This window comes from Coturnix japonica, chromosome 12, assembly GCF_001577835.2.
Source record: "Coturnix japonica isolate 7356 chromosome 12, Coturnix japonica 2.1, whole genome shotgun sequence".
Lineage (NCBI taxonomy): Eukaryota > Metazoa > Chordata > Aves > Galliformes > Phasianidae > Coturnix > Coturnix japonica.
This window is the reverse complement of record NC_029527.1, coordinates 9021098-9035945: the sequence shown is the minus strand read 5'-3', so window position 1 is coordinate 9035945 and position 14848 is coordinate 9021098. Positions and strand designations below refer to the sequence as shown.

The 14848-nt window shown below is 58.0% G+C and overlaps 3 protein-coding genes across 6 annotated transcripts in view; 2 read left to right on the top strand and 1 right to left on the bottom strand.

The window, feature by feature from the left end:
- CCDC36 (coiled-coil domain containing 36) overlaps positions 1-7427 on the top strand; it is a 21688-nt gene extending 14261 nt beyond the window's left edge. Inside the window, exons 6-7 of the mRNA XM_015875385.2 lie at positions 4506-4609; positions 5116-7427. Of these exons, the coding sequence (XP_015730871.1) occupies positions 4506-4609; positions 5116-6357 (1346 nt within the window). The 3' untranslated portion in view covers positions 6358-7427. The remainder of the gene's footprint in view (positions 1-4505; positions 4610-5115) is intronic.
- Positions 7428-7724: 297 nt separating this feature from the next.
- On the top strand, positions 7725-11758 carry PRRT3 (proline rich transmembrane protein 3). Of its 4 annotated transcripts, none has more exons than XM_032447334.1 (4): positions 7725-8180; positions 8609-9532; positions 9588-9746; positions 10033-11758. In XM_032447334.1, exons 2-4 carry the CDS (start codon positions 8629-8631, stop codon positions 11712-11714), a joined length of 2745 nt encoding a protein of 914 aa, XP_032303225.1. In that variant the 5' UTR covers positions 7725-8180; positions 8609-8628; the 3' UTR covers positions 11715-11758. The 4 variants fall into 4 exon arrangements, with proteins under 4 accessions (XP_032303225.1, XP_032303224.1, XP_015730869.1 ...); XM_032447333.1 differs by lacking the exon at positions 7725-8180 and adding an exon at positions 8185-8263; XM_015875383.2 differs by lacking the exon at positions 7725-8180 and adding an exon at positions 8185-8263 and having other exon boundaries at positions 9606-9746; positions 10033-11714.
- Positions 11759-11851: 93 nt separating this feature from the next.
- Positions 11852-14811, bottom strand: CRELD1 (cysteine rich with EGF like domains 1). The gene is made up of 10 exons (XM_032447336.1): positions 14626-14811; positions 14007-14089; positions 13823-13933; positions 13648-13739; positions 13395-13571; positions 13208-13303; positions 13042-13125; positions 12842-12937; positions 12621-12764; positions 11852-12552 (listed from the first exon to the last, which is right to left on the bottom strand). Exons 1-10 carry the CDS (start codon positions 14809-14811, stop codon positions 12332-12334), a joined length of 1290 nt encoding a protein of 429 aa, XP_032303227.1. The 3' UTR covers positions 11852-12331.
- Positions 14812-14848: the final 37 nt, after the last annotated feature.

The following is a 14848-nucleotide window of genomic DNA, read 5'->3' as shown; positions in this document are numbered from 1 at the left end:
CTCTGATACTATTCTTCTTAGGTGAAAAGCAAGATGAAGAGCACTAGAATCTTATCTGTGCAGCAAAATGTGGCTTCTAAGATGCACAGTTTTGACACTTACCCTTTAAGTCAACACAGCCCTCTCAGGCATGAGCAGAGGAGCCTGATGCATTTTTCAACAGGCTGTGGTAGCACACGTGTTCAAAATATCAATCTTATTGTAGTAAGAAAGCTCTCTTGCTGTGCTTGGCAAGTGCTCTTTGTGGGACCTCAATGTAACCAAAAATCCTGTCTGCTTTGGCCAGCACAGCAAGCTTCCTATTGTGCATTTGTCCATCCCCTGGTTGCTTCAGTGTCTCAGCCTGTCCACTCTGAGGCAGGACTTTGCCTAATTTCATACACCTCTAGCACAGAAATTGTTGTCATGGCACTGAAAATTAAATCTGTTGTTCATGATTCCCCCTCGTCCTTCTCTGCCATTTGCTCATCTGCCCTGTTTCTTTTCTGTAACCATTTTAAATAAATGTGCCTTGAATGAAATGAGAAACCTCCCAGAGGTGCCTGCTGCTAGATTTTCAAAGCAATTGAAAAGAGAAATTGGCACTTTCTGTAATGTATCATGCTGCAGAATGTTGAATATATAATGAAAATCATCACACACTCCACAATGTTGTTCTTTTTCTATTTCTGGGAGGTTCATCTGTCACTGGTTAATTGCTGATAAACACTGCCATTTGACTGGTGTCACGGTGATGGATAATTAAGTTCCCACCACATAAATGCCCACACTTGTGCCTTGAAAAGATCCCAGCTGAGGTAATTCCTTCAAAAAGGCTCTGTAAAATTCCTAAACTCAGCTGACGGAGAAGTAAATTCAGAGCCAATAAAGCACTGAGTGGCAGTGGCTGGTGATACAGCACCGTGGGATGTGGGTGACATGGTAGAGGTGTTAAGCAATTGGTGGTGGGGCATTTGACGTGAGGAGCTGAATGCGGAAGATGACGAGACTCTCTTCGGAGACAGAAGTTGTACACCAGGCCATTCAAACAACGCTGGGAAGTAAAGGAAGCATCACTTGAAATTAAGTCTGTTCTCATTAGAAGCATTTCAGGAGTGCCATAGGCCTCGTTTACAGCAGTGAGCAGCATGTACATTTGGCAGAGTCTACATAGCCACCGTGTGAGAAGAAAACAGAAAATATTGCTGAAAATATCCTTCCAAATGCTGTTGTGCTGGCACACTCTTTGCAATGAGATCAAAACTGTTCTCTTTTGTGCATTTGTTCATATGTGCATGCACACAGCGGATAGAGCTGCGTCTGGCACCATCAATGAGACAGCATTTGCCTGAGCAGCTTTCACAGAAGCACAGCTGCTCTGTGCCTTGCACCCATCTCAGTGTGCTGTGCAGTGGGATGTAAAGAGGGAAGCAGACCTGTGTTCTCGGATCTGCCTTGCAAAGAGTTTATCTGGTTGACTTGCTGGCTCACCATTTGCTTGCTTTTTCTGGTCTCAGCTGCTGTAACTAATTTCTTTTCTATTTTCCTCATTTTCGTTTAATACTCACATTTATATCAAAGCTTTCTTTTATATATATATATATATATATATATATATATGCACACACACACATATATATACATATACAAATCTTCGTATTCACAGCTCAGCCCTCTCTGAACTGCCTTGCTTTTCTGCTATCTGGCAGTTCCAGCTGTGACAACTCACAACAGCCATATCCTCTGCAAAACTTCTTAGCATCTTCCTAGCACACTGCTGACAATCTGCCCCTCCTGCCAGCAAAGATAGCGAATAATGTGCAATATTTCCCTTACAGAGGTATGAGTCAATGCAATTCTCTGACAAAACCCAGCACTGGGCAGCAGGATGGGCTGACTGGGTGGGCTCACCTACTGCCCACCCTGAGGACTTGCAGCATTCTCTCTCCTAATGAATTTCACATTGCTTATGTTATTTATGCAAACCAGCAGCGTTCCAAGACAACGGTACTGTAAACCCAACCATAGCAACATTCCAGGTTGGAAAAATCTATTTGGCTTGGAGTGAAATACCTGAAGAGAGGCACAAGCCCGTGCATAATCCACTCATTAACCGGGTAAAGATTTGTCCTCTGTGATTGAGTTATTCAGTAACCATCCACTGCAGGGTTTATTTGTAGAAGACTTTCTCTGAGGCAGCTGTTCTTGATCATTTTCAAAGCCAAGAGCTTTGACTAGCAGGGCCCTTGATCTGATTCTACCTCAGCCATCTCGATGCCTTTTCTCAGCGTAGATCAACACACATTTCTGTTGTGTTTAATAATGTTTGACAAGTCTGAACGCTCCTTGGTGTGGAAGGCAGCGAGGGAGGAGAGTGCCCCTCCTCTGCACTGAGGTTTTTCTGCAGAACACTCCTACGTGTACAAATGGAGTGTGTTCCAAAGGCTGTTGGGAGCCTGCCTGCAGCATGCTGTGCTGAGTCAAATGTGTGTGCAGATCACAAGCCTGGAGGATGCAACACTATTTTTAAACCAAGGATACCGTGTTGAGGAAGAACAGATAGGCAGGGGAAATCAGCTTTAAAAATAATTCAGAGTTAAAATAAAGCATATGGGGAAGAGCAGCAAGCTGGGGTAAGCCTTCCTTGTGTACAGCTGGAATGGGATGGAGTGACAAGAGGGGCTTTCCTCGCTCAGCAGCTGCTGCCTTCCTCCCCTCGGTGGGGCTGCAGGCCTGCAAGGGGCTGGCAGCCTCCTAGAAACAGTGCAGGGGGTGCTTGGGTCTAACCAGGGAGATGCAGACTCTGAAAGGAGCCACTGAAACACCTCTTCCATCATTACAAACCCATTTAACAAGCTATACGTGACCCAGCACACAGCCTTGTGTTACCTGCTGGCTGCCCACTGCCTCACCTGCACCCAGGTCACTGTGGAAGGCTCCTGCAGGACTGCCCTGAGTTTGTCCTCTCCAGCCACCACTTCCCAGAGCCTTTATGCACCTCACAGTTTGTCTCAGTTTTTTTCATATGCCGTGATGATTTCCAAAGAAAAGCTTTGTTTGAGTCTACACAAAGGCCACTGCATTGCCTTCATCTAACAAATCACCTCTCTTATCATTGGGTATTGCATTAGTTGGGCACAATCTGCCTTTCATGGAGTCTTGTTCTGTTTTGTTCCATTTTCCTCCATATCTTTGATTGCTCGTTCCTTTAATGTCTAGTTAAAACCTTGGGCAGCATGAGAACAAACGCAACAGCCTATAATAGCTCACATCTCATTCTTTTCTCTTTACCTAAATGTACCCTTTCAAAAGTCCCTGGTTTTCATGAAACCAAAGCGTGTATAACCCCTTCTGCCTGTCTCTCCTTAATAGTTTTTAACTCTGGCCAATTCCATCACGAGTTTGACAGAAGGGCAGAGCCACCAGGATAATTAAGTTCCTGTGAGCTTAATGAAAATAGCTGGGCAGGAGAAGTGATGCCGAGCACTGTGTGGTGCTGCAGCGGGGGAGCAGCATCCCTGGGGTGAGAGGAGCTGCCCTGAGGAGCTGAGATAAATACTCCACGTGAAGCAACCTCTTCAGCAGGGCTCTCGGCTCCACAGACACCACAGTCAATCAAACATATTGGATCTGCAGGAAAAGAGGATTAATGAACTGCAGAGCTCTTGCAGCCACTTGTTGGAACATCACTCTGTGTGGATCTTTCCCTCGGGCACACAGCAGCATTCCAGAACTCCTGAGTTTTGCTTATCCCACCCAGCTGGTTTGGGAACACTGTTTTAGGAGAGCCCTGAATCCTGTTTTGGGGCAACCAGTGAGCGCTCCGCCCCCAGCCACACATCTACACCTTCCTGTGCTGCTCAAAGGGAAGAGCAGACATGGCTAGAGAGCATCGCTTCTTCTGTTTCATCATTTATGGCTTTAAAGGATGACTGCAGGTTGAATCTTAGGAAGAATTTCTTCTCAGAAAGAGTGGCCAGGAGTGGGGGAGTCACTGTTCCTGGAGGGGTTCAAGGAAAGGGGAGATGTGCTACCTAAGGACATGGTTAGTGGGCAGCATTGGTGGTGGGTGGACAGTCGGACTGGATGATCACAGAGGTCTTTTCCAACCTGAATGATTCTGTGGTTCTATAAGATTGCCAAGGATTTGCCCCATCCATGTAAACTGTAAACCAGGCACTGGGGTCCTTCTCCCAGTGCTGTCTGTATTCACCTCAGCCTTCCTTGTACTGAGCTAAGCAAGCGTTCCAGCTTCACGTAGCCTTTCATCTCCGGCTGCCATATAATAGAGCACAGTAAATGAGATTTGGCCTGTACTCAGCATCTTATAATTTCCAAGTGCTTTGCATTAAGCATGTACCCCACTGTTCATTGTTTGGTGCTCGGGGAGAGCTCAGCTGTGGTTGCACAGCACAGTGAAGTATTTCATGCCAAGCCGTGGCGGAAGTAGCGATAGTATTGATAGCTCTTTGTTCATATTTACAAATGAAAGACCAAATGTGTTTTTTATTGATTTGCCTGTTTAGTGCAAGATGCTCTTCAAAGTCACAGCAACGTGGTGCTGAAAGCCCTGGAAGATAAAAGCCAAATGGAGCGGGCGCTGCTGGAGATGGAGGGGAGGCTGGCGGCCGTAAGTGGGGAAATTAATCTTTTATTCTGAATCTTCGTTCTGAATTTCTCCAATTTCTTCCAAATATTAACTGGATATTAAATTGTCTTCAGACTGAAGGTTACAAAGTAGACAGTTTCTATTGTAATGAATGGGGAAAGCATATTAAAATGCAAATTCTGGACCACATACTGGCTGATGCTTACCCAGGAGCCTGAACACAGTGCTGTCAGTGCTGATGGAATCCTGGTGGGGGCAAAGGGAGCCCAACAGTGCCCTGTGGTGGCAGGCACACGGTGAAGCACTGCTTTCTTGCTCTATCACATGCCTTTCCTGCAGGAGATGGTGCAGTGCGTGCCCACTTTTGGGTCACAATAAATATGTTTTACATAGAGTGATACAAATTGCTAAGATTGGGTCTTAACTTAAGGCGTCTCTCTGATGCACTATACCAGAGTTTCTTCTTTGAATCCTGTTATCACACTTTCTAATGCATTGTTTTCTGCTTCTGCTAACTGCTCCCCCAGAAAGATGTGGAGATTTCGGACGTGAAATCCAGTGTCCAGCAGCTGAAGGAGGGCCTGGAGTCGCTGCCAGCCCAGCTCGGTGACCACCACCTGAAGCTGTGTGAAGAATTACACTCCCTGAAGCTCCCCAGTGCCTTAGCTGAGCTGCAGACCTTCATGTCCAGTGCCAGAGCCCCCCCCAGGATGGTGGATAACTCCTCCCAGACCTCGCCTGGCACACGCCAAGACTGTGGCCCACATCAGCAGAAAGCGCGCTGGCTGTGCTGCTGTGCTATGGGGGGCTGCAGCTCCTCGGGTCTGTCTGCAGCGGGGAAGCAGCACAGAGTCACTGGGGATGTGACACCTCGGAGTGGCTCCGATACAGCTTCTGAAAACAAAGTCAGCCCCGTTGCTACAGCCGTGTGTGGCAGGGAAGTGGAATCTGCTTTGGTAGCACAGAGCTGCTCTCACCATCCGTGTGTGCTCAGTGCTAACAGCCAGTTCCTGGGGGATGGTCGGAAGAAGCACATTCCCATACTGCAGGAGATATCCCCAGTCACTCCTCTGAGGAAGGCAATCCGCAGAGGCACTGGAGGATTTAAACCCCTGACGCCATCACAACAGAGGCAGCCTCAAGTGTGCCATCTCTTTGTGCAAAGCAACGTGTCTGGGCAAAGAGATGGGAACTCGTCCACAGACCTGGAGCTGGAGAACATAGCCGTAGGGAACAAGGCAAGGCAGAAGGTGGGAAGGATCCCTTGGAATAAAGCAATGGAGAGGAAGAAAACATACCCTAGCAAGAAAAAAAGGGAGCTCGCCAGGTGTGCTGATGGTGGGCTGAAGCAAGTAAGAGCAAACAGGATTATCGGGTTGGGAAGCACCAGAAAGAATTGCTTTCCCAGATATACAGTTGCTCTCAGTTTAGCCAGCTCTAACACAATTCCCGCAGCTCCCCCTCCACAGATGCTCAGCGGTGCTCAGCCCAGGCTTACAATGAGCTCCCTGCCAGCGCCGTGCTCCAATAAAAGCATGCTCCAACCTGCAGAGCAAACGAAGAGAAGTCTTGAAAACAAGACAAGTGTGATGGTCTCCAGCGTGAGAAGGGATTTCTGGGATTCCTCTCCCCAGGAGAGTCTGTTCTCCCTGTGCAGAGCAGGTGACAAACAGGAGAGCTGCTCCATAGGCTCCACCAACCCGTGTGCTGGCAACGTGCAGGGCATGGAGTGTTGCTCCTTGGTTTTTGATAGCGATTATTCAGATTGAGGGGTTTCATTTTCAGAGCCTCCAGTGCAGACATGGCCCTCTCTCTGTTGCCGTTTATTCCTCCTGTTAATGTGTCCTACATCTGATGGTGGGAGCTCATACTGCCAAGAAGGGCTGAGCGTACCCATGTGAGCGCAGCCCCTTGCAAACAGGCAGGGCTCCTGCCTGGCGCCCAAGCAAGTCGCTGCCTGCTCAGATCCGTGCTCAGGGACAGCGTGGGATCTGAGGCTTGGAAAGCTGCGTGGGTCTGCATTATTTCACCCCCCACCAGAAGTGCCCCGGGCTCTGCTTACTGTTGTGTTCACCCTGCAGAGAAGTGCCTGCGCTCGGCTGGGACTTTCAGCCCTACACCGCTGATAACATCTCTATAGCTGGAGGCTTTCACTCCTCTCTTACTCATAGTCTCTGTTTTGGTTTGTATGTCTGAAAGTTCTGACTTCTGGCTCCCTTGAAAGTTGGGGTCTTTTTCTGGTAAGGTTTAGATTTGTCTCAGTGTTTCTGAGCATTGGGTGGAAGCAAAGTCCCAGCAGCCCCAGTGCATCGACTGCTGTGCTGCTTCTCCCTTGAGGCCAAACTTTCCTTGTTTCAGGATGTTCAGGATGTTGTTTAGTTTCTGTCATAGTAATCTCACGTCTTCATGCATAAAGGACGTGCTCACCTCCAGCTTTTCAAGCATGGCTCTCAAACATAAGCCCAAAGAAGCAAAGTCGAAATTCAACAGCTTCAGTAACCGATGGATGCTTCTCATCTTTTCAGCGTGGTTCTTTGGCTCAGGGTCATCCCATGTGTGCAGATGTTGATTGAGGAGGGACCACCTGACCAGCACCCCTGCATACATGGCAGCTCGAGCTCTCGGCAGCCCCACAAGCAAACAGGGCAGATCTCCCTGCATCTCCAGCCATGGGGCTGTTTCCATTGTTTCACATGTTTTTGCCCTTTTGATCTTTGATCTGAGCTGCTGCAGGTGAAAGAAGCGTTTCAGTATTGACAAAAGCAGCCTATTGCCGTGAGCCCACATGGTGCTGTGTGTGGGATGGCTGGGATCGTTCAATAAACCCAATGTTTCTTTGCAGATGTCTCATTTCTCTGTGCTGGTCCTTTCTCAGGTGAGGACATATCCCGTGTCAGCAGGTGAACAGAGTGACAGCTGCCCACAGACACGTACACGCACTGCGGGGATGGCCCACGTCAGCTCAGCTGGCCCTGAATCATGGGGCAGAGCGGGAGAGGATGCGGGAGCTGCGCGGAGCCGGAGGATCCCCAGCGGCTGAGACAGGGGTGTGCGGGGGGCTCCATCCCGCAGCCTCCCGTGCGCAGGGTGATGCCGGCACTGCCCCGCTCCCCCCCGCAGCCTCCCCGCCGCTAATCCCGGGATCAGCCGCCTGCCCGCTGCCTTTGTGGGCCGGCATTGCCCAAATTCCCGGCCCTGCTCTCGGCGCAGCGGTGCCGCAGTGGCAGCGGGCAGGGGGTGCCGGTGCCGCCCCTCACCTCCTGGGGGCACCTTTTGGGGACGGTGCCCTGAACGGTAACGCAGCCCCACGGGTGCGGGGGGCTGGAACGCGGCATCACCCCCGGATTCGGGTACAACCGGCACAAGGGCTGCCCGCGCTGCCTGCTCCGCTCCAGCATCCCCGCTGGAGATCAGTCCGTGCCCCGCCGCCCCGCACCGCACCGCGCCGCACCGCGCCGCCCCTCCCGCCCCAGTGCCGGGCGGGTTCCCGGTGCGGGTGCCCGCGGCTCGGAGCGGCGCGTGACCGCCTGCCGCCGCCTCCCGCTCCGCCGCAGAGCCCGGCCCGCACCGGCACCGGCACCGGCAGCGGCAGGTCAGCGGGGGCTGCGGCGGAACGGGCTGCGGGACCGCCCCGGGCTGCGGCGGGCGGCGGGAGGCAGCCGGGGACGCGGCAAGGTGAACGGAGCGCGGCGGAGAGGAGCTGCCGGTACCGGGGACGCCGCGGATGGGGACACCGGGAGCGGGGACGCCGGGGATGCTGTGGGCGGGCAGCACAGGCACCGTGGAGCATCCGCACCGGGAACGGGGACGTTGGGGATGGGGACTGCCGGCAGCAGGGCCGCTGCGAATGGGAGCGGTGGGAGTGCGGGCTGCTGGCACCGAGGACGCTGGGAATAGGCCCAGCTGGGATGCGGCCAGGAGCCACCCGGGATGGGGCACAGCTGGAACAGTGCGGGGAAACCGGGACGGCCCCCACCCCCAGGCTGTGTCACCCCCACTCACCAACCCCTGTCCCCGCAGGGTGAAGGTGAAGGCTCGCCATGGCCGCAGTGTGGCTCATCACCTGGGCACTGCTCCTGGCCCACAGCGTCCCCACCACGGCCCAGGGGACACTGTCCGTAGATGAGACATCGCAGCAGGGCAGGGCACCGTCCTGGGGACACGTGGGGACACCCCTGGCCTGGGATGCATCAGGGGAGCTGAGCGGTGCCGAGGACATCGAGAGTGAGCGCTGGAGAAGTGGCAGCTCCGTGCGCTGGTCCCAACTGCCGCAGCTGGGCACTGTCACCAGGACACCTCGGGTAACAGGGGGAAGCCTGGCAGGTGACACGGCTCTGGCTGCGGTGGAGGAGCCCTTCATCACCTGGCAAGGACCAGAGGCCAAAGGCCAGGACAGCCCCAGGGCGAGCACACAGCAGCCCCACAGCTCCACGCCAGGGATGCCATCCCCGCAGGTGCCCACGGACACGGGGCCGCCCTGGGCAGGTCAGGGGACACTCCCGTCTGAGCAGAGTGCGTCCATGCCAGGCAGCACTGCCAGCCCTCAGCCCACCGTGTCCACCATTGCCCTGAGCCCAGAGCCAGCAGTGGGGACCAGAGTGGTGACAGCAGCCATGCACAGCTGGGCACAGCCAGCAGCTGCGGGCAGCAGCAAGCAGGGACTATGGGGTCCCCCCAGCACCACCCCTGCCTCCACTCTGGGGGAGCACAGAGCCCCATCCCACGGGCTGTCACCCAAGATGGCACAGGAGGTGAGGGCTGAGACCTGGACCTGGCTGCTGCCTGCACACCAGAGGAGCACACGCAGGGCCCCGCTCAGCAATGCCACCACCGGGGATACGGCACCTGCCAGGTCAACGAGACTGCGGGACCCCCAGCCCACCCTCAGCACCAGCATCACACCGCTGCCCACCAGCAGGTCCCCCCCTGGCACCCCTCATACAGGTAGGAGCTGGCAGGGTGCACGGACACTCCACGGTGCCCGAGCCCTGGCTGCCAGCTGTCTTCTCCCTCACAGGGCTGCTCCCTGAGCAAGACGTCGGCTCCCCACAGCGAGTCCGGGGTGCCGTGGGGCATGGCAGCACCCCCAATGCCACCAATGTTACCGTGCCCACAGTGCGCCCCACAGCAGGGACACTGCCCGGCACCAGGCGCCCAGGTGAGACACAGTGTGGACAAGCACCATCCCAGCATGGGGCCCGGGGGGCGTCCACCAGCTGGACGAGGGGATGGCAGCTATCTTGGGCTGAGGTGCCACCTTCAATCAGGATTGTGCCCGGCGATGGCCCTAATCTACTGCCTATAGGGATTATCACAGTTAGAGCCAGGCAGGAGGGGGCTTCCCTGTGGGGTCAGAGACAGTGCACTCAGCTGGAGCATTTGCCATCACAATAGACCCACATATGGGGCACCCCACTAACGAACCTCCCCCTCTCTACCTGCAGACACCGCAGGGACGCAGCCCCCCATTGCCAGCAGCACTGCAGTGCCCTCATCCACGTGGCAGCAGGGAGTGGTGCGGGTGATGACACAGCGTGCCCCACGGCGCCCCATGGAGCCGGAGCCCAGCGAGCCCCCCACAGAACCGAGCACCTGTACGGGGGCTTCGTGTGCTACTGGGAGCTCCAACACAACAGCACAGGGCTGGGCTGAGCTACGCCGGCCCCTGCGCATCGCCTGGGCCGTGCACGCCTACGTGGGGGCTGCACTGTGCCTGCTGCTGGCGCTGGGCTGCATAGCGGGGCTGGGGGGGACCATCCTGCAGCGCCCACCCCACTGCGCCCTACTGCTGTGCGCCATGGGGCTGCTGCTGGCCGCCAGCCTGCTGCGGGGCACCTTCCTGCTGCTGGACCCCTATGGGGCACGAGGCCGGCTGCCGCCCCGCTGCATGCTGCTGCTCTGCTCCCTGCCCTTCACATTGCTGCTGGGAGCCTTCGCTCTGCTGCTGGGCCGCCTGCAGTGTGCAGCACAGCTGTGCCTGCTGCCCCCCTCCCTGGGGGGGCTGCCCGTGCTGGGGGTCACGGCCATGCTGCAGTGCATCACCCCCTTGGCGGCCGATCTGCTGTGGCCACGATGGGGTTTAGGTGCAGGGCTGGCGCTGCATGGGGTGGGCTGCGTGTTGGCCACGCTGCTGCTGCTGGGGGGGCTGCGGGGCGGCTGGCGGGGGTCCCGCCGTGAGGGGCTGCGATGTGGGGCGCGGGCGCTGCTGGCAGCGGGGCTGCTGGGGGTGCCGTGCTGTGCGCTGCAGCTGCTCAGCGCCGCGTGGCTGCGGGGCGCCGTGGGCCCGGCTGGGGGCTGCGGGTGGCTGTGCTGGGCCGCAATGGGATGGATGCGGGTGGGAGAGGTGGGAATGGGGCTGGCGGTGCTGCTGGGGGTGGCCGAGCCGCTGTGGCAGGGAAGGAGGGAGGAGGTTGCAGGGCACTCGTGCTGGGCCAAAGCCGTGCGGTACTTCTGCGCCGGGCGCAAGGCCCAGGTGCCCCAATACCCCAACAACTGCTACGAGCACGCGCCCACCGGAGACATCTCCAAGAGCCTCATCCGCAACCCGGCCGAGCAGCTCCCGCTGCGCGCACTGAAGGACAGCAACACAGCCATGGCGGCGGGGACACCCGGCCTCAGCCCCAAGTGCCCCAACGTGGCGGTGGCAGCCATCCGTGAGCACGGCTCCTCGGCCTCGCTGGGGGAGCTGGTGTTCCGCCCGCCATCCCCCATTGACCTGCGGCGCAGCATTGACCAGGCGTTGTGCCGCCGGCACCTGCTGCGCGAGGGGCTGTTCGGGCGGCCGCGCCGCGGTTCTGGAGCCTCCATCCGCACCTTTGAGCCCCAAAGCACCATGGCACGATGCAGCTCCCTGACCGAGCTGCCCCGCGGAGAGGCCGACGTGTCCGTCAGCTCCATGGAGAGCTTCTCGCTGAAGATCAGCTGGAACCCGTGGCGGCACGGCCTGTCCTCACCCGACAGCTTGCCGCTGGAGGAGGCGCCCAGCCGGGCACAGCTGCTGGCCCACCAGGAGACCCCCCCGGCCCTGCAGCCCCCCGGCTCCGAGCCTGAGGCGCGGCGCAGCTTCCTGGCGCTCAGCAGGCAGGTGGACGCCCGCAGCCTCTCCAGCGACACCATTGAGCTCTGAGGAGTCGCCTCCCTGAGCCACATCCCCTCCTGCCGTGACCCTCAGCCAGCTCCATTTGTGCCAAAAAGAGAAATAAAGTTTATGACCCAACCAAGAGGCCCCTGCTCCCAAGTCACGTTGCCCCCCAGCAGCCACAGTGGGTGTGCAGAGCTTTAATTCCTGAGATACACACACAGATATGAGCACACCTTGACGGACAGACAGACCATGGACAAATGCGATGGCCATGTGCATGCATCCAGAGGGACCCCCCCACCCAGGAGCAGCCACAGCCACTCCCGAGTCCCCCCACCTGCACTCACACTGTCTGGGGGGGGGGCTCTGCCCTGGGAACACGAGGGGAGTTTGGGGATGGGGAGCTCAGCTTGGGGTGGGGGGACCCTGCCCCCCCTTCTCCTCTCCCTAGCGCCCGTACTGTGATGGGAGGGGGGACCCCAATCCCTGTGGCAGAGTGCCCCAACACACAAGAGGTGGGGGGCAGCATGCTGTGCCCCCCCAGCAGCGCTGCGCCTGAAGGACCCCACTTCTGCATAGGACAAGGTGGGGAGGACGAGGTCCCTACTCTTACCAGTGGGGGGGGTACATGCAGGGCCCCACGCACAGCCCCCCACCCACAGCTATCTGCCCTTCATGAAGCCATCCAGGACACGGTCGCTGCGGTCAGACAGCCAATAGCCAGCCATGGCAGCCACGGCACCGATGAAGATGGCGGTGAACACCATGTCCCCCTTGGCAGCCAGCGTGGCCAGGGCACAGATCATCACCCCAAAGAACATCTGCTGCAGCACCACCACCTCATCGTCCGTCACGTCGTCAAAGAATCCCTTCTCGGGGGCGTCTGCAAAGATGACAGTGGTGGGTGAGGGCAGCATCCCTCCGTGCCCCCTCCCCAAAGCCGTGCCATACCGGGGGGTTTGTCCTCCACGCATTGCCCATCCCTGCGCACGTGGCCCGGGGCGCAGACGCAGCGATAGCCGCCCTCCGTGTTCTCACACACCTCGTGCAGCCCCGTGCAGATGGGCTCCTCGCTGCTGCTGCATTCATCCACGTCTGCAGGGAGCACACAGGTAGCGGTGTGCTGACACCGGGCATCGTGACCCCCCTACAGCCGTGCCAACAACACTCACCCAGGCACTTGGCCCCGTCCCGCTGGTAGCCCTTGTTGCACTTCTTGCACCGCGCCGGCCCTGCGCCCATGCAGCCGATGCAGGCAGTAGAGCAGTCTGCAATGCATTGAGGAGGAGACAGAAAGGAAGATGTGGGGCTGCCACAGCTGAAGGAAGGTTCCCTGCATCGCCATCCCATCACTGCCCTGCTGCCTTCGCACCTCGGCACTCGTAGGAGCCCTCAGTGTTGACACAGAACTGGTTGGCCCTGCAGTGTGCCATCTCCGTGCCGCACTCATCAATATCTGTGGATCAGAGGAAACGATCCCACGGTGCTCCCCCAGGACCCCCACCCCAATATCCAGCCCCACATCCCCGTGCACTGACCGATGCAGCGGTGCTCGTGCAGCACCCAGCCCCTCTTGCAGCGCAGGCAGCTGGAGTCCTCCGGCCCCGTGCAGCGCCCACAGGCAGGGTAACACTCTGCAGGGGTGGGCACAGGGTGGTGGGCACAGGGTGGTGGGCACAGGGTGGTGGGCACAGGGACCTCAACACAGCACGGTGCAGTGCTTACCAGCACACAGCAGCTGGCTTTGGTTGCGTGATGCCTCATAGTAGCCATCCCCGCACTCAGCACAGAAGGGCCCGCCATAGCCAGGGCTGCAGACACACAGCCCGGTGCCACCACGTGTCCCTTCTCCATCACAGCGCCCATTGCCGCTGCAGGGCTGATGGGGGCCACCAGCACAGGCTGCGAGGACACAGGGGGGCAAGGTGAGGACACAGGACAGCCCCTGTCCATCCCCCCTGCCCACTGCAGGACTCACGCAGGCAGTCGGGGCCGTAGGTGCCAGGTGGGCAGCACAGCGCCAGGCGCTCCATGCACAGCCACTGGAAGAAGTCAGGGTGCTGCTGTCGCCTGGGGGGGACACACACAACACACAACACTCAAGCTCTGTGCTTACCTCCCCCCCCCACCCCAGTGCTGTGCCCCCCACTCACTCATGGAACCACCACTGCTCCACGTGCTCCTCGCTGCGCTCCAGCAGCTGGTGGCAGGTGAAGTCCTGGGGGGGGCACACGCTCTCCAGCACCTCCAGCAGCCGTGTCTCACTGCAGGGTCATGGTGATGGTTATGGAGGATCTACATGACCTGACCCCCCCCCAATAAAGCACACCAACTCACCTGTGCTTGTACTTGGACAGCTTCTCCTCCTCCCAGGCCGTGTTGCCCCCACCGAAGCCTTCGTGCTCCGTTCGCTCCATTCCCTGGGCATGCGGAGGGGGTGGCCCAGGCACCATGGGACCCCACAGCTGAGCTCCCCCACCACGGATACACCCCCTACCCCGTGTTACCCCCATCCCAGCTCCTCAGGGACCATCCTGTCCCACCCTGCACTGCTGTCATTCCCAGGCCACCCGTCTGCCTCCCCCATAGAACCATATCACCTCTGTGTCCGCCCAGCCCCGTCACCCATCCCATCCCAAACCATGTCACTCCTCGTCCCCCCCACCAATCCATGCCATCCCCTGCACCCCATCACCCCGCACTTCCCCCCTCCCGGCACTGCCTACATAACCCCCATCTCATTTCCCGTAAGATCCCAGCACAGGCTGCCAACCCCCCAGACAGCACCAACGTGCTTCCACCACCACGTCCCCCATCACCCCATCCATCCCCATCACCCCATCCATCCCCATCACCCCATCCATCCCCATCACCCCATCCATCCCCATCCATCCCCATCCCACCTCCCGCTCCCCCCTCCATCCCCCCCCCGTCCCCCCCCGCCCCATCTCCGCACCCTGCTGAAGCTCTCCGCTGAAGTGCCTGCACGCCCGCACGGCTCGGCCCCGCTCTCCCGTGTTGCTGTCGGTGCCCGCTGTCCCATCAGGACCCCCCCAGCAGCACAGCCCCCAGCAGCGCGGCCCCAACGCTGCCCCCCCCCGCCCGGCAGCAGCGCGGCCGCCAGGCGCCGCCGCGGCCCCATCCTCCAGCCCCGCCCCTCGGCGTGCGCCGCGCCCGCT